The sequence below is a fragment of the Eurosta solidaginis genome, chromosome 2, assembly GCF_040869045.1.
Source record: "Eurosta solidaginis isolate ZX-2024a chromosome 2, ASM4086904v1, whole genome shotgun sequence".
NCBI classification, from domain to species: domain Eukaryota; kingdom Metazoa; phylum Arthropoda; class Insecta; order Diptera; family Tephritidae; genus Eurosta; species Eurosta solidaginis.
The window spans coordinates 195,640,438-195,663,357 of NC_090320.1; the positions used below are offsets into that span (position 1 = coordinate 195,640,438).

The 22,920-nt window shown below is 40.9% G+C and overlaps 1 protein-coding gene across 1 annotated transcript in view; it reads left to right on the top strand.

Moving 5' to 3' along the window:
- The window catches only part of LOC137240467 (succinate--CoA ligase [ADP/GDP-forming] subunit alpha, mitochondrial-like), a 203,558-nt gene extending 180,941 nt beyond the window's left edge, over positions 1–22,617 (top strand). Inside the window, exons 2-6 of the mRNA XM_067766781.1 lie at positions 14,744–14,812; positions 15,209–15,382; positions 15,455–15,685; positions 20,759–20,939; positions 21,010–22,617. Coding sequence (XP_067622882.1) covers positions 15,245–15,382; positions 15,455–15,592 — 276 coding nt within the window. The 5' untranslated portion in view covers positions 14,744–14,812; positions 15,209–15,244 and the 3' untranslated portion in view covers positions 15,593–15,685; positions 20,759–20,939; positions 21,010–22,617. The remainder of the gene's footprint in view (positions 1–14,743; positions 14,813–15,208; positions 15,383–15,454; positions 15,686–20,758; positions 20,940–21,009) is intronic.
- Positions 22,618–22,920: the final 303 nt, after the last annotated feature.

Sequence of the window (22,920 nt, forward strand, 5' to 3'; positions counted from 1 at the left end):
AACAACCAAACTGATTGATATTTCAAATGAAACTCTACTATTCAAAATAATACTGCTATTGCTCGCTAGATATCGTCTTAATCGAAACTGATTGACAATTCAAATCAAACTGAATTACTTCTTACTCGCCCGCCCCGCTTTTATAGTTTACGCTGCATACTTCTAGGCTCTTTGATTTCCAGAACTTACTAGTTAGTTTCGGCTACAAAATCGCCAGCCACAACTACGTGCACAAATTATTGCTCTCTCTTGTGACAACTCAGATAAGATATATGCATGTGTTTGTGCATTGACTCTCCGCTGCTCGTATACGTACATAGTACATATATGTAGACGCAGTTATTGTTTCGTTTATGTAGATACATAATGATTGAATTATTGATGTGCATTCACGTCACTGCTTAGCATCGGCTTAGAGACGATAGCATCGCTCAGTGCTGCTAACATTCGTTACACTGCCCTCCACCTAAGTCTGATCGTCCCGATCAGACAAATCTCTCGATCTAAACGCTGCTAGCATCGCCAAATGTACCACTCTTCTATTTCGTGATTTCCCAATTGCTTGTATGCGGCAGATGACATCACTGATCGTCTTCACAACTCTGTACGGGCCTTCCCAACTGCACCGATATTTGGATGGAACACCTTTCCGCCGGTGAGGGTTGTATAGCAGTACCAAATCTCCCTCCCGGATCCCTTCCGAATTATTTTCCTTGTCGTACCTGTGTTCCATCTTACTACTCATTATTCTGGATCGTTCCCTCGCACTCTGTTGCTCGGCCAATGAAAAATTACTTCGCAGAGCTTGCGCTGGACGGATTTGCTTTGCATAATCAGTATCGTTCCGACGCTTCACAACAGTAGTGTGCCTTGGCTTGAAACCACCCTTGCATTCTTTCTTCGTTCTAGTACGTCCGTTAGGGCTTTTCAATGCCAGTGTTTCGCTCACAGGTACCTTCGGATTTGATTTGTTTGGCCCATTTGTTCCATCAACCTTTACCTTTGAATTTCGTGGCCTTCGTCGAGCCTTCTCCACCAGTACCCGATTACTGCTGAACCCTTTTTCCAAACTAAAGTTAAGTGGCACATCTTGGTTCTCATAACGCATCACCCTTCTCTGCATATCGATCTTGATGTCATGGTCAACCAAGAAATCCACTCCCAATATAACTTCATCAACAATCTCCGCCACAACAAATTTGTGTAGAACCATGACCTTCCCAATCAATACTTCACATATCACTTCGCCTTGGACTTGATTATACTCGCCTGTGACCGTACGCAACTTTGCTCCAGGTAATGACTTTACTCTCCTGTAGACCAAATCAGATCGAATCAAGGAATGAGATGCCCCCGTATCTACAGTCAGTACACGCTCTTTACGATCCACATTCCCTCTGATGGTAAGACTGCTTGATTTCCTTCCAATCTGCGACACAGATATCACAGGACATTCAATAGCCGGGGCAAGTTTTCGTTCTTTACATCCGACACGCTCTTGCTCATTTCCGCCAGCTTTGCGTTTACGGCCACCCACATTGTTGGAACTATTAGAACCAAGATCGCAATGACGTGCAATGTGACCTGGGTTGCCGCACTTGAAACATTTAATAACTCCGGCATTCTTCTGTTGAGATCCCTTCAGTGCTTCCAAAATTGTGTCTACCCACTCTGGCCTTTCTACTTCCACACGGCGTGCTTTGAAAACTGGCTTACACAGAAGCGACGCTGTTTCCTGAATCAGAGCATGCGATACCGTTTCAGCAAATGTTAGTTTTGGATTCGCATATGTAGCCCGCTTCGTTTCCACATCTCATATGCCATTTATAAAGCTCTGAATCTTTACCCTTTCAGTGTATTCCACGGGTGCATCCGCATTCGCTAAATGAGCTAGCCTTTCAATATCCGACGCAAACTCTTGCAATGTTTCACCAGGCCTCTGGAAGCGGTTCAGCAACTCCATTTGGTATATCTGTCTCCTATGCTCAGTTCCGTATCGTCCCTCTAGAGCAGCCATCAATGCTTCATAATTGTTCCGCTCTCCTTCGGGAATCGTCTAGAGGATTTCCGCTGCTGGCCACTTCAAAGCCACGAACAGTGCAGCAACTTTATCTTCCGCATTCCAGTTGTTCACTGCTGCGGTCTTCTCAGACTGTAGCTTGAAGACCTGGAAAGGAACAGAGCCGTCAAAAGATGGAGTTTTTACCTTCGTATTACTCGCTGAAGCAGCCGGCCGATTAAGTTGCAATTCCTGTATACGACCTCTCAAAGCATCCACCTCGGCTTCGATTTTTTCCTCAAACTGCGTTATTTTCTCGTCCATACGCGCTTCGAGTTTTGATGATATACGCGCCTCCTGCGCTTCGAGTTGTTCTGTTATGCGTGCCTCTTGCTCCTTCAGTTGTGTCTCCATCTTTGATGTAATCTGTGTCGACATTTCTGACATACGCGTTTCTTGTGCTTCAATCTTCGATGTAATCTGTGTCGACATTTCTGTCATACGCGTTTCTTGTGCTTCAAACTTCGATGTTATACGGTTCTCCTGTGATTCTAGTTGTTTTTCCATCTTGGATGTTATACGTGTCTCCTGCGATTCCAGTTGAGATGTTATATCTGTCTTCTGCATTTCGAGCTGTGTTGAAATATCGGTTGATATTTGTGACGACATTTGCTTCAGCACTGCTAGTATGGCGTTAGTGTCTACACTCGCAAATGGATTCGGAGTCTCTATCTTCTCTTCCAATTTAGTCGCTGGCTCTTCCACATCGGGATAAAAGACATACTCTTCCACATCAATTCCTTCCAACTCCATTACCTCTCGTAGCCGTGCTTGACGTTCGATCTTATTGCCGGTTGTATTCAATCCACGGCTCTCCAACTCCTTCAGTTGCTGGATCTTCAATTCACTGAATTTTGCCATGTCCTTATAGTCCTCTGGAATTTATTCAACAATTCCTCTTCTGACACCAATTGTAACAAATTTACTTGCAAATCCTCTTATTTGCAATCTTCTGCCAACGTTCCTATCGCTAAATTGTTGAATAAATAACTCCAATTTTGAATAATGGAAAAATGGCCTTTATTAAAGTACTTCACAATAACACTTATACTTTGCAACGAATAACTTGCTTAACAACCAAACTGATTGATAGTTCAAATGAAACTCTACTATTCAAAATAATACTGCTATTGCTCGCTAGATATCGTCTTAATCGAAACTGATTGACAACTCAAATCCAACTGAATTACTTCTTACTCGCCTGCCCCGCTTTTATAGTTTACGCTGCATACTTCTAGGCTCTTCGATTTCCAGAACTTACTAGTTAGTTTCGGCTACAATATCGCCCGCCACAACTACGTGTACTAATTATTGCTCTCTCTTGTGACAACTCAGATAAGATATATGCATGTGTTTGTGCATTGACTCTCCGCTGCTCGTATACGTACATGGTACATATATGTAGACGCAGTTATTGTTTCGTTTATGGAGATACATAATGATTGAATTATTGATGTGCATTCACGTCACTGATTAGCATCGGCTTAGAGACGATAGCATCGCTCAGTGCTGCTAACATTCGTTACAATATGATGACTATATTAACATTGCTATTACAATGGGAGGATGTCTGAAGCCACTGGCTTGGGCATGATAGGGGTACCACTTGCTGGATGGGAGTGAAATTATGATACATACATAAAAATATAATTTACGATGAATTGCAAATTTTGAAAAAGCACATGGCAACAAGCCATATATTTAGCAATTACAAGGAGAAAATTTGTGATACGGGTTTTTACTTTGCGGCATATGTTAGCTGCTTATGCACGTCTAAATGTTGCAAGTATATTACCCTTATACGTTTGTTAACCTGGCGATTTAAGAGGCAATTTAAAGGTCCTCTTGCCATTTATTGGAATTGAAAGATTCAATTCCCAAAACGAAAAAAAAGAGATGGTTGGTGTTATGTGGGGACACATTACAAGCGGGAAATATGTTTTGTATGTCGGGGTTGATCCTGGATAGGTAAGAGTTTAACCTGTTACAGTATCCAGATCGAAGTTGAGCTAGAGTGATTCGCGTTTCCCTAGGGAGTGTTCCTTTTCTGAAAGTTTAGGGTATTGTTCTTTGAGTACAGGATTCACTGGGCAATTCCTGATCTGACTGTGTTTTTGGCTTCATACGGCTGTGTTATCAGGTGCCGTATTTCCTCATAATGCTTACGGAGATGACTCCTTAAGCCCCTGGGCGGTGTTGGCTCATCAATCAGATGTCTGTTGGGATGCCCTGGTTTCTGGGTATTCAACAGGAACTGTTTGGTTATCATTTCACTTCTCTCCCTAATGGGGAGTATTCTCGCCTCAATATGTAGATGGTGCTCTGGGGACATAAGAAGCCAACCCGTGGCGGTTCTGAGGGCAGCATTTCGGCAGGCCTGTGGCTTCTTCCAGTGGGTAGTCTTTAGGTTTGGCGAACATATCGGGGACGCGTAGCATGCAATCGGCTGGCCAATTGCTTTGTAAGTGGTAATGAGCGTTTCCTTATCTTTTCCCCAAGTACCGCCGGCAAGATATTTGAGGATTTTATTACGGCTACAATTGCGGCTTCATGCTCACCAAAATGAAGATCCTGATCAAACGTCACACTCAAGATTTTGGAGTGTAAGACAGTCGGTAGCGTAGTGTAACCCCATTTAACCCCAGAACAGAGGTCGACTGCTAATACGCTACCAACATTACTGAGAGGTGTCAAACGACGTGTCTTGACATCTGTATTAATAATCCAAAGCGGAAAATAAAAATTGTAATTCGTTCAAAAGATATTAACGAAAAACCGAAAAATGACCCGGAGTCCTTCCAAAACCTGGTATGGGATCAAAATTAAATGACGGGAAAATCACGTTGTAGTACACAACATTTTTTTCAGTGCACAACATTACTACAAAAAACATATGAAAATTTTCAACTTCAAGTGCAAATATCTCCAGACAGAGACACAATTTTTCGCCTTCGGATTAATGTTGTCGAAGTTAATACGCGTCTTTTGACACCCCTCCCGATATTTTTGGACGCGTATTAGCACTCGAACCCTGTTCTAGACGTTTAGCCCAATTTTTATTTTTTAAGGCTATATTTGAAGCCGAAGGAAATCTTCATTTCTTGTTCATTTCTTACAGCCTCTTTAGATGTTACAAATCTCAAAACTCCGATTTCAAACGAAACAGACAATTTCTATCTTATTGATCACTAAATTAGAAATGGAGTATATTTACAATTTCCTCTTTTAGGGTGGAGTCTTAAAGATGGTCGTCAACTGACGGCTATATATGTAACAAGCTAAGATCTAGCCTTTCAAATGTTACTTTAGATCACCTAATGATTTAATGATATTTTTTAAACGGTTTTATTTAGCTTGACTTGACAGGCCGGCCGCACGGCCGTTGTGAACGAATTTTGTAATTGAAATTTAAGTAACTTTCCGATAAGCTACAAGCTTGAAACTTGGAAAATAGTTCAGAACCCGATGACAATGCAATAATAAGAAAAAATACTCCGATAGGTGGCACATGGATCGAAATATTTCAAAACATCGTATTTGTGGTCCGATTTGGTTCATACTTGGAACATATAGTACATACATGAATAGAAAGCGACCTATGATGTGAGATTTAGCTCATATTTGGAATGAATAGAAAGCGACCTATGATGTCCGATTTAGCTCATATTTGGAACAAATATTACATACAGAGCTAGAAAATAATTAGGTAGGTCCTAGGTACTAGTCATCACACTCCTCATCAATCTAGGGCGTTGATCAGACAATTAAATAAAAGCGTTGGACGCGTCAAATTTCTATTGATAGTAATAAGTAAGACCAACTGAACCTTAATCAGATTATGGCTACGCCTCACATTTTTAGAAATTTCACGCGCCCAACGCTTTTATTTAATTGTCTGATCAACGCCCTAGATTGATGAGGAGTGTGATGACTAGTACCTAGGACCTACCTAATTATTTTCTAGCTTTTAGTATTATTATTACTTCATTTAAGTATTGTTTTCAATAAAACCGTTTAACTTAAACTTTTTTTTATTATCTTATTTAGAATATAGAAGTGTTTTGAATTTGCTGAGTTTTATATGTAAAACATGTGTTTAAGTGTACAACATAAATTATTTATTTTTATTTAAAAGGAAACTCGTTTTTTATTTTTTTATAAAATTTGTTTTGAGATCGTTTTAACTAAAACATAGGACTGAAGTAAATATTTATAAGAAATTCTTTATTATTTTGTAACTTCTGTTTTCCTTCGAATCGCTGAACTGTCAAATAAATACCTCAAATATTCAGTTTAGCAAAATGTTCTTTATTTACCACACTACTTTGGGTAGTAGTTCAAAATTAAATTGTTATACTCCGTTACCTCGTTCGCTTATTTCTTCCTAAGGCCTAGACTTTTCACGAGTAGCCCTCTCGAATATTGTTTCTCATAGTTGGTTTTTTAGCTATATATTAAGATGTGTGACCATTTTTATTTCTTCTTCACTCTTAGCTGCTGACTACATGGATGTATTGTGAAATATTCTCATTGTTGTTAGCTTTGCTATCCTTGAGCCTACCCGATTATTGCAGCGTCTTTCAGACGGAGGTGGCTGCTATTAACGAGGCCGTTATTCACCTGGGAAAGGCTGTTCATGGTTATAACCAAATTTGTATCTCCTCTGATATCGCTGAGCAAATTTCTCTTAGTCTGGTATGGGATTGAGCATACCTCTCGCTACCTGTAAACCAGGCATGCTTAACCAACGAACCGATATAATTATTAACGTTAATTTGACGTTCTTAACGTTAATAAACGAAACGAAATGACTTTGTTTCGTTTATTAACGTTAATTATCGTAACGAAATGATATCGGTTCGTTGGTTAAGCATGCCTGCTGTAAACTCACTTTGAAAGGGATTTTCCTTAGGGAAGCGGGTGTGAGATGGATCAACCTTGATTCCTGCTACCATACTAAGCTCGTGTGGCCTGAATGTGACGAGAGACGCACAAGAAGTCTGCTTCTTCTTGGAAGGGGAGGCATATCTCTGGGGTTGGACCTATAACCGGCCACATAGCAATCAGGAAGCATGCACAACGGCTGGGTGCTCCCTATAACGACTACTGCAGGTGCTGCAAAGACGAACAGGGAATAGAAACAGTGAAGCATTTTCAATTTTTTGTGTTATTGTCCTCCGCTTTGGCACAAGAGGAAAACATCTCTGGGATCTCCCTTCCTTGACGATCTTTCTGATCTGGCTAAGGTGGAACGTTAGAAATTCCTGTCGTTTGCTGAACCGACCTGTTGGTTTAATGAGGAGAGAGTGGTATCACAACGGGACATTTATGGGCCTAAGTGCACTGGTGCTCGCACCAGTGGCCACTCTAACCTAACACCAGATGCAAATTTGCAACCAGGGTAAATAATTTTTAAAGTAAATTTGGGAACAATCCGAATGGAAATTCATATTGCAAATCTATGAAGAAACCAAAAGGCTCATAAAACAACATAAGGATTCTATAGTCATCACGAACGCGGATAAAGGTAATAGGAATGTGATGATATGCAAATCAGAGTACGAAGAAAAAATGAAAGACTTACGGAATGACAACCTGACGTATAAAACTATAAGAACTGCCCTACCCAATTTCTATTAGGTAAAAACAACAAGATCGTGAATGACCTCTACAAAACGCAAAATAATAATTTGAAATAGAAACACTACTTGTCGTGCCCAGCAGCTACAGCGCCGAGAATATACCGGTTACCCAAATTTCATTAAGAATACATACCTCAATTTATTCTTCGATGAACATACCACGCTTGAGATTATCGAAATACGTTGGCCGAATACTAAAAAATATCGTTTCGGACAAATACAATATAAAAAATTCACAACGACAACGATTAAATCCTAACAATTGAAGACGACGAAATTATAATCTTTTTGGACGTACTTAGTATCCCTGTTCACAAACATACCTATTCACTTCGCGATTAGCACAATCATGAAACAATGGACAAGTTTACCGAACCACACAAAAATCTCAATTTCTCATAATTCGCGAGTTTTGCTTGAGAGAAAATAATTATTCCGTACACGATGGGACCTTCTACCAACAAATATACGGTATGCCGATGGGCAATCCCTTATCAACAACTGTTCAAGCAACCTTGAAAATTTTTTCTTATTTACAAGATAATAGTAATTAACAGATTCTTAAGTACAGTCCACTATTAGAAACTATATTTTAGCGATTGAGCGACCTATCCAAACAAGGATAAGACATTACACATTCATATTGTCACGGATATTAGCATCACTAAGCTATACCATCACTAAGGCCATGCTAAGCAGTATTTACGTCAATAATCAAATCAAGTATACACATATATAAGGCAGCCCAGAGAGATGTCACACACAGATGCATTTACTTATACGCCTATGTGTACTCGAGAGACTGTAAACTACAAACATTCACATCAATAATTCAATCATTATGTATCTAAATAAACGAATAAACAATTGCGTCTACACATATGTACGTATACGAGCAGTGGAGCGGCAATGCACAAACACATGCATATATCTTATCTGAGTTGTCACAAGAGAGGGCAATAATTTGTGCACGTAGTTGTGGCTGGCGATTTTGTAGCCGAAACTAACTAGTAAGTTCTGGAATGGAAAAGCCTAGAAGTATGCAATTAGAAATCAAAAAGTATAAAAGGCGCGACAGTAAAGGCGAGGAGTTTGAGTTTGATTTGAGTTGTCAAGCAGTTACGACTAAGTCGATATCTAGCGAGCAATAGCAGTATTATTTTGAATAGTGGAGTTTCATTTGAGCTATCAGTTTGGTTATTAAGCTATTCGTTGCACAGTTTGAGTGTTATTGTGAAGTACTTTAATAAAGGCAATTTTTCCATTATTGAATATTGGAGTTATTTATTCAACAGTTTAGTGATTCGAACTCAACAGAATATTGCAAATAAGAGGATTTGCAAGTAAAATTCGTTACAATTGGTGTCAGAAGAGGAATTGTTGAATAAATTCCAGAGGACAACAAGGACATGGCAAAGTTCAGTGAATTGAAGATCCAGCAACTAAAGAAGGAGTTGGAGAGCCGTGGATTGAATACAAGCGGCGTTAAACTTGAACTTCTGGCACGGCTACGAGAGGCAATGGAAGCAGAAGGAATTGATGTGGAAGAGTATGACTTTCATCTTGATGGCGAGGAAATAACAAAAATGGAAGAAACACCGCAGACAATGGCGAACACAGACCTGAACATGATATTGGCTGCAATATCGGCACAAATGTCCGAAATGTCATCACAAATATCTACCAACATGTCATCACAATTGGAATCACAGGAGGCACGCATTTCAGAAATGTCGACACAGATAACATCCAAGATGGAAACTCGACTGGAAGAACAGAAGACATATATGGCATCCCAACTGGAAGAGCAGAAGACATATATGGCATCCCAACTGGAATCACAGGAGACACGTATTTCAGAAATGACGTCGCAAGTGTCATCTCAACTGGAAGACCAAAAGACATATATGGCATCTCAATGTCGGCAGAAATTTTGGAACAGGTATCATCAAAACTGGAAGCGCAGGATGCAAATATGGCTCAATTTCAGGCAGAAGTAGATGATTTAAAAGGTCGTATGGAGCAGTTACAACTAAATCGCCCAGCTGTTTCAGCGAGTAATCCAAAGATAAAGACACCATCCTCTGACGGTTCTGTTCCTTTTCAGGTCTTTAAGCTACAGTTTGAGAAGACCGCAGCAGTGAACCAATGGAATGCTGAAGATAAAGTTGCTGCACTGTTCGTGGCATTGAAAGGGCCTGCAGCGGAAATCATACAGACGATTCCAGAGTACGAACGGAACAGTTATGAAACATTGATGGCTGCTGTAGAACGACGTTATGGAAGCGAGCATAGGAAACAGATATTCCAAATTGAGTTGCAAACCCATCACCAAAGAGCGAATGAGACTTTGCAGGAGTTTGCCTCGGATGTTGAAAGGTTAGCTCATCTCGCAAATGCGGACGCACCCGTGGAATACACCGAGAGGGTAAAAATCCAGAGTTTCATAAATGGCATACGGGACGTGGAAACGAAAAGCGAGCTACATACGCAAACCCAAAGCTGACATTTGCTGAAACGGTATCACATGCATTGATTCAGGAAACGGCCTCACTATTGAGTAAACCAGCATACAAAGCTCATCGTGTGGAAGTGGAAAGACCAGATTGGGTAGACACAATTTTGGAAGCACTGAAGGGATCACAACAGAAAAATGCCGGAGTTATTAAATGTTTCAAGTGCGGCAACCCAGGACATTGCAGCAGCGGTCCCAATAGCTCCAACAATGTGGGTGGTCGTAAACGCAGAGCAGAAGGTGATGAGCAAATCTCCAAGACCACACAATCGTTAAACTAAATCGAGTCAGCCGCAAGGGGCGACAGCTGGCTCCCGCAATTGAATGCCCCATAATATCTATCTCGCAGATTGGAAGAAGATCGAGCAATCTTACTGTTGGAGGACATGTGGACGGAAAGGAACGTTTACTGACTTTAGATACGGGTGCATCTCATTCCATCATTCGAGCGGATTTAGTCAACAAAAAGATAAGACCATTGCTTGGAGCAAGATTACGTACAGCCACGGGAGAGGACATCCAGGTAATTGGAGAAGTAGAATGTGAAGTCGCAATTGGGAACGTCACGGTAGTACACAATTTTATAGTGGCAGAAATTGTTGATGAAATCATAATTGGAGTGGACTTCTTAATCGACCAGGGCATCAAGGTCGACATGCAAAGCAAGACGATGCGATATAAAAACATGGATGTACCACTTAATTTCGGCTACGAGAGAGGCTACAGCAGTAAACGAGTGCTGGTGGAAGAGAGTCAGCAAATACCACCAAAATCCGAAGCAGTCATCTGGGCAAAGGTTGATGGAGATTGTGGGACAAACAAATTGTGGGTTGTCGAAGCAGCAATCAAATCAGCACTAAACATACTTGTAGGAAAAACCCTGGCTATGACAAAACAAGATGGACGTATTCCGGTAAGAGTACTCAATGAGTTCAAGTCACCACTCAAACTGGCTAAAGGAGCTATTTTGGGAAGATGCCAAGAGGCTGAAGTAGTTATTAACTGTGAACAGCTCCAGGAACACGTTTCAGCTAGTAATACTGATCTTTCAAATGACATCACGGCATGGACGCAGGGGCTAGAGGAAGCATATCAGAGTAAGGCTAAAACAACTGCTCCTAAAGTACGCGAACATATTTGACCAGGATGATTCTAAACCAGGCCGCACCAACGTTGTGAAACATCAAATTGACACTGGAGATGCGAGGCCGATCCGTCAAGCTCCACGTAGTTTCCACTGGCGAAGCGGAAAGTTGTGAGTCAAATCATTCAAGAAATGAGCGACAGCTGCGTCATCGAACCATCAGCTAGTCCATGGAGCTCACCGGTAGTACTTGTAAAAAAGAAGGATGGAAAAATGAGGTTTTGCGTGGACTACCGGAAGTTGAATGACGTAACGAAAAAGGATAGCTACCCATTGCCAAGAATTGACGACACTCTGGACTCGCTATCTGGTACGAAATGTTTTTCCACACTGGACTTGAAGAGCGGCTACTGGCAAGTTGAAGTGAAGGAGGAAGATAAAGAGAAAACAGCCTTCAGTGTGGGTGATGGTCTTTGGCAATTTACAGTGATGCCTTTTGGACTTTGTAATGTACCAGCTACTTTTGAGAGACTCATGGACCAGGTACTGAAGGGCCTACATTGGAAAACATGCTTGGTGTACCTGGACGACATCATCGTATTGGGCAAGAATTTTGATGAACATCTTAAGAACTTGGAGGAAGTTTTCCAGAGAATAGCTGGCGCTGGTCTGAAGTTAAGTCCCAAAAAGTGTGCGCTGTTTAAAAAGGAAGTAAATTATTTGGGTCACAAGGTAACGACAGAGGGCATCTGCACTGCGAACGAAAAGATAGAGGCTGTAAAGGATTGGCCAATACCACAGAACCTACATGAATTGAGAAGTTTTCTTGGGCTGTGCACATTTTACCGCCGATTTGTACCAAATTTTACCAGCGTAACCCATAGCCTCCATGAGCTTACAAGAAAAAATAAAGCTTTTGAATGGAAGAAGGAGCAAGAAGTGGCTTTCCAAACATTGAAGGAGCGTTTGTGCACTGCCCCAATGTTAGCATATCCGATTCCAGGAGCAACATTTATTCTAGATACAGATGCGAGTGGATATGCTATAGGAGGCGTTTTATCACAACTGGTCGATGGACAGGAAAAGGTAGTTGCATATTACAGCCGTTCGATTGGAAAACCAGAGAGGAACTACTGCGTTACGCGGAGAGAGCTGTTGGCATTGGTAGAGTGCATTAAACCTTTTCACAAATATCTCTACGGCCAGCGATTCCGTGTCAGGACAGATCACGCAGCGTTGAAATGGCTTCTGCAGTTCCGTAATCCGGAAGGACAATTGGCACGGTGGATCGAGCGACTACAAGGCTATGACTTTTCCATTGAGCATCGAAAAGGTAGTACCCATGGAAATGCTGATGCAATGTGACGAAGACCATGTAGTTTGGAATGCAAGCACTGTTCAAAAGCCGAGGCTAAAGAAGACATTATAGATGTCCGGCTAATGACTATAACGTGTACGGATGAATGGGACAAGGAACAACTAAGGAAGTGTCAGCTAGAAGATACAGATCTGTCACATGTTATGCAAGGGCTAGAACGAAACGAAAGACCAAGCAGAGAGGAGATGTCAGCAGAGAGTCCCATTGCGAAGTCATATTGGGCACAGTGGAACAGTTTAGAATTGATATCCGGATGCTTGCATCAAGTATGGGAGAGTGAGGATGGTCAATGCAAGAAGAAACTGATAGTTGTTCCCAGAAAGAGGATTCCTGACGTGCTCAGCGAGCTGCACAATGGTCCAAGTGGATGACATCTTGGAATCACGAAGACACTCGAGAAAATTAAGCAGAGATTCTATTGGGTTGGTTGCCGTCAGTCGGTCACCGAGTGGATTGCCAATTGCGAGGTATGCAATAGAGCGAAAGGGCCCAAAACCCGAAGTCATGGCCAGATGAAGCAGTATATTTCAGGTGCACCCTTTGAAAGGATCGCCATGGATGTCGCAGGTCCATTTCCTACTAGCAACCGCGGAAACAAATACGTACTGGTGGTTATGGATTATTTCAGTAAATGGCCAGAGGTATACCCAATCCCAAACCAAGAAGCAGAAACAGTAGCAGAAGTGGTTAAAAACGAATGGGTTGCAAGGTATGGTATACCAATGGAGTTACATTCTGACCAAGGCAGGAATTTTGAATCAGCTGTGTTCCAAGAAATATGCAAGAAGTTGGGCATTCGAAAAACACGGACAACTGCATTGCATCCTCAGTCCGATGGTATGGTGGAACGTTTCAATAGAACATTGGAGGAGCATTTAAGGAAAGTAGTAGACAAGTACCATAAGGACTGGGATACACACATATCATTATTCTTGATGGCCTACCGATCGGCAGTACATGACACAACGGGCCAAACTCCCGCAAAGGTAATTTTTGGCAATGACCTTCGACTGCCAGCTGATTTGAAGTATGGGATAGATACCGATGCGGAGAGGAATGTCAAGAAATCCACTGATGTCTTGGAAGAACAGCTGAGAGAGATACACGATCTGGTAAGGCAACGAGCAAAGATTATGAGTGACAAGATGAAAGCGAGGTACGATAAAGCAATTAATTCGGAAGGGTTTCAGGAAGGAGATTTGGTGCTGCTATACAACCCACAACGAAAAAAAGGTTTGTCCCCGAAATTGTAGTGTAACTGGGAAGGCCCATACAAAGTTGTAAAACGGATCAACGATGTAGTGTACCGCATACAAACCACTACCAAACCACGAACCAAAATGAAAGTGGTTCATTTGGAAAGATTAGCAGCGTTTAGATCGAGAGATTTGTCTGATCGGGACGATCAGACTTAGGTGGAGGGCAGTGTCACGGATATTAGCATCACTAAGCTATACCATCACTAAGGCCATGCTAAGCAGTATTTACGTCAATAATCAAATCAAATATACACATATATAAGGCAGCCCAGAGAGATGTCACACACAGATGCATTTACTTATACGCCTATGTGTACTCGAGAGACTGTAAACTACAAACATTCACATCAATAATTCAATCATTATGTATCTACATAAACGAATAAATAATTGCGTCTACACATGTGTATCAGTGGAGCGGCAATGCACAAACACATGCATATATCTTATCTGAGTTGTCACAAGAGAGGGCAATAATTTGTGCACGTAGTTGTGGCTGGCGATTTTGTAGCCGAAACTAACTACCCTACAAGACGGAGGTAACCAGTTCACCCACACATTCAAAGCTTTTTTCGCTCTCCACTAACACATCGACGTTTCATGCTGTCATCGAAATGACAGTTCATTAATTATTCCGGAAAAATTGAAACGCAAAAAAAATATAAATTGTTTACAACGAAAAATATCTTGTGCTTTTAGTTGTGACATGTGACGGAAATTAAAATTTTGTTGCAGAGAACACCTTTTTGCGTTGGCGACCTTCGCCCAAAATAACATTAAGTTAATTTGAGTTGTGACATGTGAAGGAAATTAAGAATATTGCTGCAGAGACCATCTTTTTGCGTTGGCGGCCTTCGCCCAAAATAATATTAAGGGTAAAGTTTTACAAGACGGTACACCACCTAATTTAAAAATATCAAATAATAATGAAAACGGAGCTCGAAGCGCGCCTTTTGATTCCACGTTTGATAATTTTTGATAAAAATTGGGTGGTGCACCGTCTTTTAAATCGTTACCATATTAAGTTGTATAGAATCGACGGGATGGCCTACAAGGTTTTATGTCAACTAAATCGCTCCCGATATGGTCGGGCTAGTACCTTAATGGTTCCCGGAACGTACCCGATCTGCATCCGGCAAAGGACCACCAAAGTCCATAACGGGGAGTGTCCTTATCGCTACAACAACAACAACATTATTTACTTTCTGATTTTCATTCATACGTATGTGCTTTTTTAAATAATAAAAAAAAACGTTATATTATTCTAATAGATAGCATCTCCGCCGGGTTGCGATTCAGCTCAGAATATGCCAAAATCAAAGGAAATCTACAAAAACAAGGTACTTTACAAGCAACATGCTTTGGAATACGGTACCAAACTGGTTGGATGTATTTCCCTAAAAAAGGCTGGAACTACGCATCTTGGTTTGCCAGTATTTGCTTCGGTAATTTATATTGATTTGTAGTGATTAAAAATTGCAATAGTAGATAATATAATGTGAATTAAAATTGAATAGGTAGCCGGAGCAAAAAGGGCAACTGATCGGCCTGCAACTGTTATTTATGTGGTGCCACCGGGAGCTGCTGCTGCTATCCTAGAAGCATTAGAAGCAGAAATGTCATTGATTTTTTGCATCACCAAAGTTGTGCCATAACATGATAGGGTTCGCGTTAAGCACGCTCTCTTAAGGCAAAAAAAATCGCGTCTAGTCAGGCCCGATTGTCCAGGAATCATCGCACCAGAAAGGGTAAGTAAATTGGCTACCATATTAAATATATAAGCAACATGTATGAATTTTTTAGTGATAATTTGTCATGCTTTTGTTGATAATCAACTGAAGAATGCAAATACGACAGAGTTCGAAGTTCATGTGAAAACCAATTAATTTTTTTAATTAGCATTTGGAGAAAAAAATACATATGTATGTATGCATAGAACTGCATAGAAGAAGGGGAGGAAAAATGAATTATTATCAGTAGATTTGCAAGATTTTTGTCATTTCCCCTGCATCGCAGTTGTCATTACATTGCGTTAAGAGAGGACATCAACACCTTACTACCCACAGCCAGTTAAAATTATTGTAAATTTTGCTCTTTTCATCACTGTTTCAAAACGTGGAAAGTTATATATCGAGCATTCCATGGAGAATGGTGCATTTTAGCAGACTTTCGCATTGCCGGTATTATTAATATTCAATCCCTAGAAGGTTTAATGTAGTCATATCAATAGTTCCCGAGATGGTGGGGCTAGTACCACAATGGTGCTTGTTACCCGAACGTAGATAGATAGATCATTTATTGAGGATTGCACAGTGACTTGCACATCTCCTTCACAGCACCTCATCCTAGCCGACTTCCTTGATGAACCCCAGCAGTGTTCTTTGCTTGAGGGATTAAATGTGGGAATGCTCTGGCCATGGTGAGCCCATAAACTTAGCCCTACGTCTTGAAGTTGCGCCGCAATCTAGAAGGATATGGTCCACCGTCTGCTGATCCATCACAAAATCGGTATGTGTTGTTCGATACTATACCCAGCTTTTGCATGTGACTGTTCAGTCTACAGTGTCTTGTAAAAATAGCCGTTGGGGTTCTTAGGTTATCTTTTTGAGAGGCCTATTAATGCCCTATATCGAGTTGTCCTGTAACCCCCTAACAGTAACTTAGATTGACTCAGGCCTGGCATATTGCGCCAGTGTTCTTCCCTATTTCCCTTTCTTCTACTAATAGATGCCCCTGTGGGCCAACTGGCAGGAACGGCTCGGGATCGATGGGTCATGCAGTTGCTGCCTCTCTTACCGTGTTGTCCGCCTGTTGTTGTTGTAGTAGCAGTGCTTCGCCCCATCCAATAGGTGCGACCGATCACAAATTGTCATCAATGTCCTCTAACGGGAATCCAAAGAAACTCTGTTTCAACAGGGGTGGGCCATAATAAGAGGAGTGTTAGAGGCGTTGGTTGCACAATACAGTTAAAGAGATGGTTGGTGACATGTGGGGACACATTACAAGCAGGACAATGTTTTGTATGTCGGGGTTGATTGTGGATAGGTAAGAGTTTAACCTGTTACGTTATCCAGCTCGAAGTTGGGCTAGAGTGACTACTCTCGTTTCCCTAAGGAGAGTGCGTTCCTCCTCTGCTAGTTTTGTTCTTTGAGTACAGGAATCACCGGCATAGAGGTCCGACGCCTGTTTGTGGAGTTCACTGAAGACATGCTTGTGTTTTTTAGCTTCAAACGGCTGTGTTCTCAGGTGCCGTATTTCCTCATAATGTAATGAGGCCGTGAACAACAAGAGCCACAAAAGATTTATAAAAGTTACGAGGACGCTGGATTTTGGAATCTAGCCCAGAGCAACATGTCCGATGCAACCATCCCTTGCACGTGAAACACTGACAAGAGTATTTATTTTTTTAATTTAATTTATTTATTATTACGGCTGTTTAGGCCCAAAACTTAAACTACTAAGTACAATTCATTGTTATAAGCACTTATTTCTATTGAATATGCTGTTGGAATGCCATGTGATTCCGATCAGCATATTTACTAGCGTGACAGAGGGACGAGTCTGGGAGCCACTCATTAAAGGAAGGTTGGAAAGGACGCGTTTCCAATCCTCCAGTGCTCCCAGCTTAAGGCAACAAAATTTGGAACTTATATTTTTCAATTATATGTGTATTTTAAGCTTTCGGAATGTATTAGTCTCCGATCAATGAAGCTAAACATGTCTTTGGATGTTGGAAATTGAAAATAAGTGTATCCAATCACCCCTCAACTTTGTTTAGTAAAGACGCTGTCGGAATGCATGAAGATTCCGATTAGCACAGCTCAACATATAATGGGAGGTTGAAAAGGACGTGTTTCCAATCCCCCTTGCTCCAAATTTTATTTGGCCTTATTTTCGTTATTTTTGTTACACATTATATAATTTTATTGTTATATTTATGCTGTCGGAATGCGAATGATTCCGATCAGCAACAGTAAATACCAGCTGGAAATACCGAATTCCAGCGAAATTAATGTTGGAACTGTCTGGAGTTACAGGTGGCGACCGATTTTCTTTTCCTTAGGGCCGGATGCATTGTATTTTGCTGCTACCATTATTACCATTCCCTTTTCGCGCTCCAGTATCGGTATATCATGTAAAAAAATAAAAGAAAAAAAACTTATCTTATTGGAAGGGTTTTACAATGCTCCAATAAACTTTTTTTAAAAGTATTGAAGTTATTACTACTTTTTATGTGATTAGGAAGTTCATTGAAATATTTCAGGCCCTTATATATATGACCGTCCTAAAAAGATTATTTTCCGGCAAACGCAGCAAACCCATTTCTCAGTACTGGGGTCAGGAGAAGGACCCGGATTGGGGTCGATACCTTCCCGGAAGAGGAGAGTATGGCGCAGACCCGCTGCAAGGATCTGCTGGGGGGTTGACAATTTGTGGGAGAGACGGAACAAATTAAACATGGAGTCCGCCTGCTCATTGCCCTCCACTCCCCTGTGGCCTAGGACCCAGGCCAACAGTACTACGTTGTGTGCTCCTAATTGATTCAGCTTTTCTACGCACTGAAGGACAAGTGCTGACTTTATTTCGAACGCCGCAAGTGCCTTTAGTGGAACCTGACTGCCTGACTGAGTATGGCAATTGTTTCTTTGGGGTATCAGCGCTGACGGTTCAGCTTAGCGCACTAACTTATGGCGAATACTTCCGCTCGAAAATGCTCGGATGTGCTTTTAGAGTTACTGATATTTTGGTTCTGGGTCCGAAAACTCTGGCTCCAATCCCCTCTGGCGTCTTCGAGCCATCTATGTACCTTCCGATCTTGAGCCTAGTAATACATTGCACCCGCCTATACCTATACAGCCGTACCAAGAGACGGAGCAGCCCATTACATATTGGCACAACCGGAGCACTGCTGGACATCCATCCTATATGAAAGCTATGCATTCAAAAGTGTTTGTACCAGTGGCTGGTGCACACCGAACTGGACCAATGTATGCTATATTGAGGCCTTCACAAATACCAAGCTATGTTTATGTAAATAATGTTACTGCTAATGTCAATTTGCACGGTTGAGCACATACAGTACCTACGTTTATACAAGGTGGAACACCACACTACCTACATGGCGATGTAGCCACCGATCAAGTTGTTGTAAGAGATTAATTAAAATATGTTATTCATAAACACTGATTCTTATATTTTTATTATCATTAAACTGTAGACTAGACTCATGACGGGTATTCTTACTGGATACTGCCTTCTGGCGTCACATGCCTTTAAATTAGGCTTGGTCAGTGATAGCAGATGTAGGAAGTGCGAGTTGGAGGAGGAAACGATCGATTTCATTCTGTGCTCGTGCCCTGCGCTTGCCGGGCTAAGACTCCAGCTGACAGATGTCAGATCTAGAAGCAGCAAGTGGCTTAAGTTCTAGGAAGCCGCTAACCCGCTGGAGCCATGAGAAGCGTGGGTGCACTTTGGGTGTCCCAAGACAAGTTCCGTACCTGCTCCGAATAATTTGATAGATAGATAGATTAGATAGGGATCTGTTCTAGGTCCAACTCTTTGGAATGCGGTGTATGGCGGGGTGCTACAAAACCACCTTCCCGGAGGCACGGAAATTGTCGGCTATGCAGATGATATTGTCGTAGTAGCAGTGGCCAAGAAACTTGATCTGCTCCAAGCATTATGTAATGACGCCATGGGAAGAATAGAGGAATGGTTGACGAACACGGGGCTGGAGATGACTAGCAATAAGACAGAAGTGGTTCTGATGAGCTCAAAGCGGACTGTGGATGAGTTGGTCCTAACCATAGGAGATTTTCAAATAAATTCAAAGCCCTCCTTGAAATATCTAGGAGCACTTCAGGGCGGTGGGGGACAAAGTTTCTAGAGTTAGTGGAACCCTAACGCGAATAATGCCCAACATTGGCGGCCCAAGCGAAGCTACCCGTCAGCGATTATCCAACGTAACCAGCTCTATAATATTATATGCAGCACCAGTATGGCACAGATCTAAAATGGTCCACCAAAAAGATATACTAGCAGCCTACCGCATTACTGCTATACGAATAGCATGTGCTGTTCCGACAACGCGATCCATGTTTTATCCAGGAAAATCCCAGTAGATCTACTCTCAGGTGAAATGGCCGATCTGTATGGCATTGGATTCAGCCGACCATCTGAAGATGCTAAGAAAACCGCAAGGTCACGAACAATAGTTAGGTGGCAAGAACGGCGGGAAGATTCGAGAAAAGAGCGCTGAACCTTCATGCTAGTCCGGAATATAGCGGAATGGTACGAGCGAAAACACGGCAAACTAAATTACCATCTCACACAGATATTGAGCGGGTACGGTGGCTTGAAGGAATATCTACATAAGCGTGGGATAGAGGAGGATCCTTTCTGTCCAAGCTGTCCGTCCGAATTGGAAGGCGCAGAACATGTAATATTTCACTGCCCTCGTTTTCACGGCGAAAGACTGTCTGTAAACAGAGTTTTTGGAGAGGAACCTTCCATTAGGAATTTAGTTCCACGAATTTGCGGACAAATAGATTGTTGGATTGCTGTGAGCAAGATGGCCTTTATAGTAATGACGAAATTGATGATGCATGCCGAAAGGGAGCGTAGAGAAATGCGCATACGAAGTAGTGGCGACTAAATCGCCTTTGAAGTTACTTTACCAGGTCCTGATTCTAGTTATCTGAAATTTCTCTTGTGCCTTTGGAAAAGAGCTATGTGTGGAGCCCTATTTATGGAACACTTTTCGGCTTATATTAAAAACTTTTAATCTATTCTTACTGATATGAGTTTCTTTTTCATTCTAGGTAATTTGATTTTGACGATGTGAGGATAGAAATATCCCAAATATTCCAGCTGTGGCTGTAAGAACATACATTTGCTCAAATTAGAAGAAAACTGCACGGTTGAGCACATCCAGTATCTACGTTTATACAAGGAGGAACACCACACTACTTTCACGGGGATGTAGCCACCGATCACGTTGTTGTAAGAGCTTATTTTAAATATGTTATTCATAAACACTGATTCTAATATTTTGTTTTGGTTTTTACTTTAGAGTCAACCTGTTATATAAGCGATGTCAGCTATGCCTGTAACTTAAGCGCCTTCAGATGTAATAGTTACCGCGGACGCGGTCACAGGAGTAGTTCACTACGTGGGAATTACACTAATCAAGGACTTTCAATATCGGAAGGATTTCCAGCACTATAACACACCAACAATATGTGCAATCACCCGAATAAATTGTACAACAAACGTTAACACCACATCATCAGCCAGCAATAACAACAACAAACGCAACAAGTAGAAACTTCTAAACAATTAATGACTAGTGAACCACCAACATATCCGCAATATGCGCAAACATCAACACCAACATGTGTCGCCTACTTTGCAACACGGTGAAGATGGCCAAGGCCATTCTGATTCTAATACTGATAAAGGCGAACCATTGGCAAATTTAAAAACTCAAACAGACCACGAAAAATGTTGATGATGGTATTAATTCTAGTACGGATAGTAAAGAATTTAAACCTAGGAAAAAAGCTAAACTTGATAAAAACTTAACCGAAGATGACAATGTTTCTAATTCTAATACTAAGGAAGATGAACCTTTGATAAATATGAAGCTTAAAACAGAGTTATCAAAAAATGACGATGATGATAATGATGTTGATGCAAGGTCCAATGTTGAAAATGATGAAAATTATGAAACAGAATCTGAAAATAGTATGAGTGTGGATTATAACCTGAAGCAAAACTGTCATATCCTGTACGGCCAGAATTAGATGTTAAGAATAGAGCCTACATAAAGAGGCTCAGTATATTTATGGAAAATTTATCATGAGACAATGCCCAATGTATGTATTTCAATTAAATTCAGCACATTGTTGGAAAAAGCATCTAAACTTTATGCATCGTGTAGAGAAACCAGAACATTTACAATTTCAAATATAACGAACGTGGTGCAAAATGTAAATTTTGTGTTATCCAAGCAGCTACACCAAGCTTCAACAAATTATTGGACCATGAGATTTCTCATATGCCTAATAGTCATTATTTAAAATGTAAATTATGCGATTGGAAGACGAAAATACATTCAAGTATGAATTTTTATTTACGTGTACAACACGCTGAAACAATTGATGTAACAACGAAAAGTTTAGAATTGAATGTTTGTCCATATTGTAATCACAATGGTATTTACGCAAACACTTAATACATCTTTTCTATGTTTAGAATGTGGTGAATAATTTACAACAAATACAAGTTTACGTGTACACCACAAGATTTGAACGGAAATATCTTGAGGGTATGGTTACACCTATGTGGCATCTACAAGATATTTATAATTACTAGTATGGAATGAATCCGGATATGGAAGAAAACGGAGGTGACGAATCACCATGCTTCTTTGGATTCTGGTGATACTCCTGACATGCTTCCTAATTTCCCTACGTCTGATGTTACTATACCTACCAAACTAATATGACTGCAAACTGATGAGCAACACTACCAGCGCAGGAAAAATAAGAACTTCAAAACAAGGTTTCGGAAAGGGCACGACTATGAATAGACGTTAATGTATTTATATAGTTTATAAATATAAAAATTCACATATGTAAAGTTCGCTAGATTAATAAGGCAATAATTTAAATTCTAAAAAAACATTGTATATATAAATAATTTATAATTAAATATTATCTGAACATAAAGGACGCGTTTCATTCATAGAAAAAGCGATTTGACAGAAGGTAACCGATACGGGTAACCGATAGACCAGTTACCCGTATTGTTGTTGTTGCATATGTTTTGGTTAGCGATAACGAAAACATAACTGATGAAGTAACTTAAAAATGTAAATAACATCGAGCGAGAAGGAATGTCGAAAACACAATAGGTAAGAGCGAGAAAGAGAGTCACACGTACACTATTTTGAGAGAGCACATGCGTTACCTTTTTCACG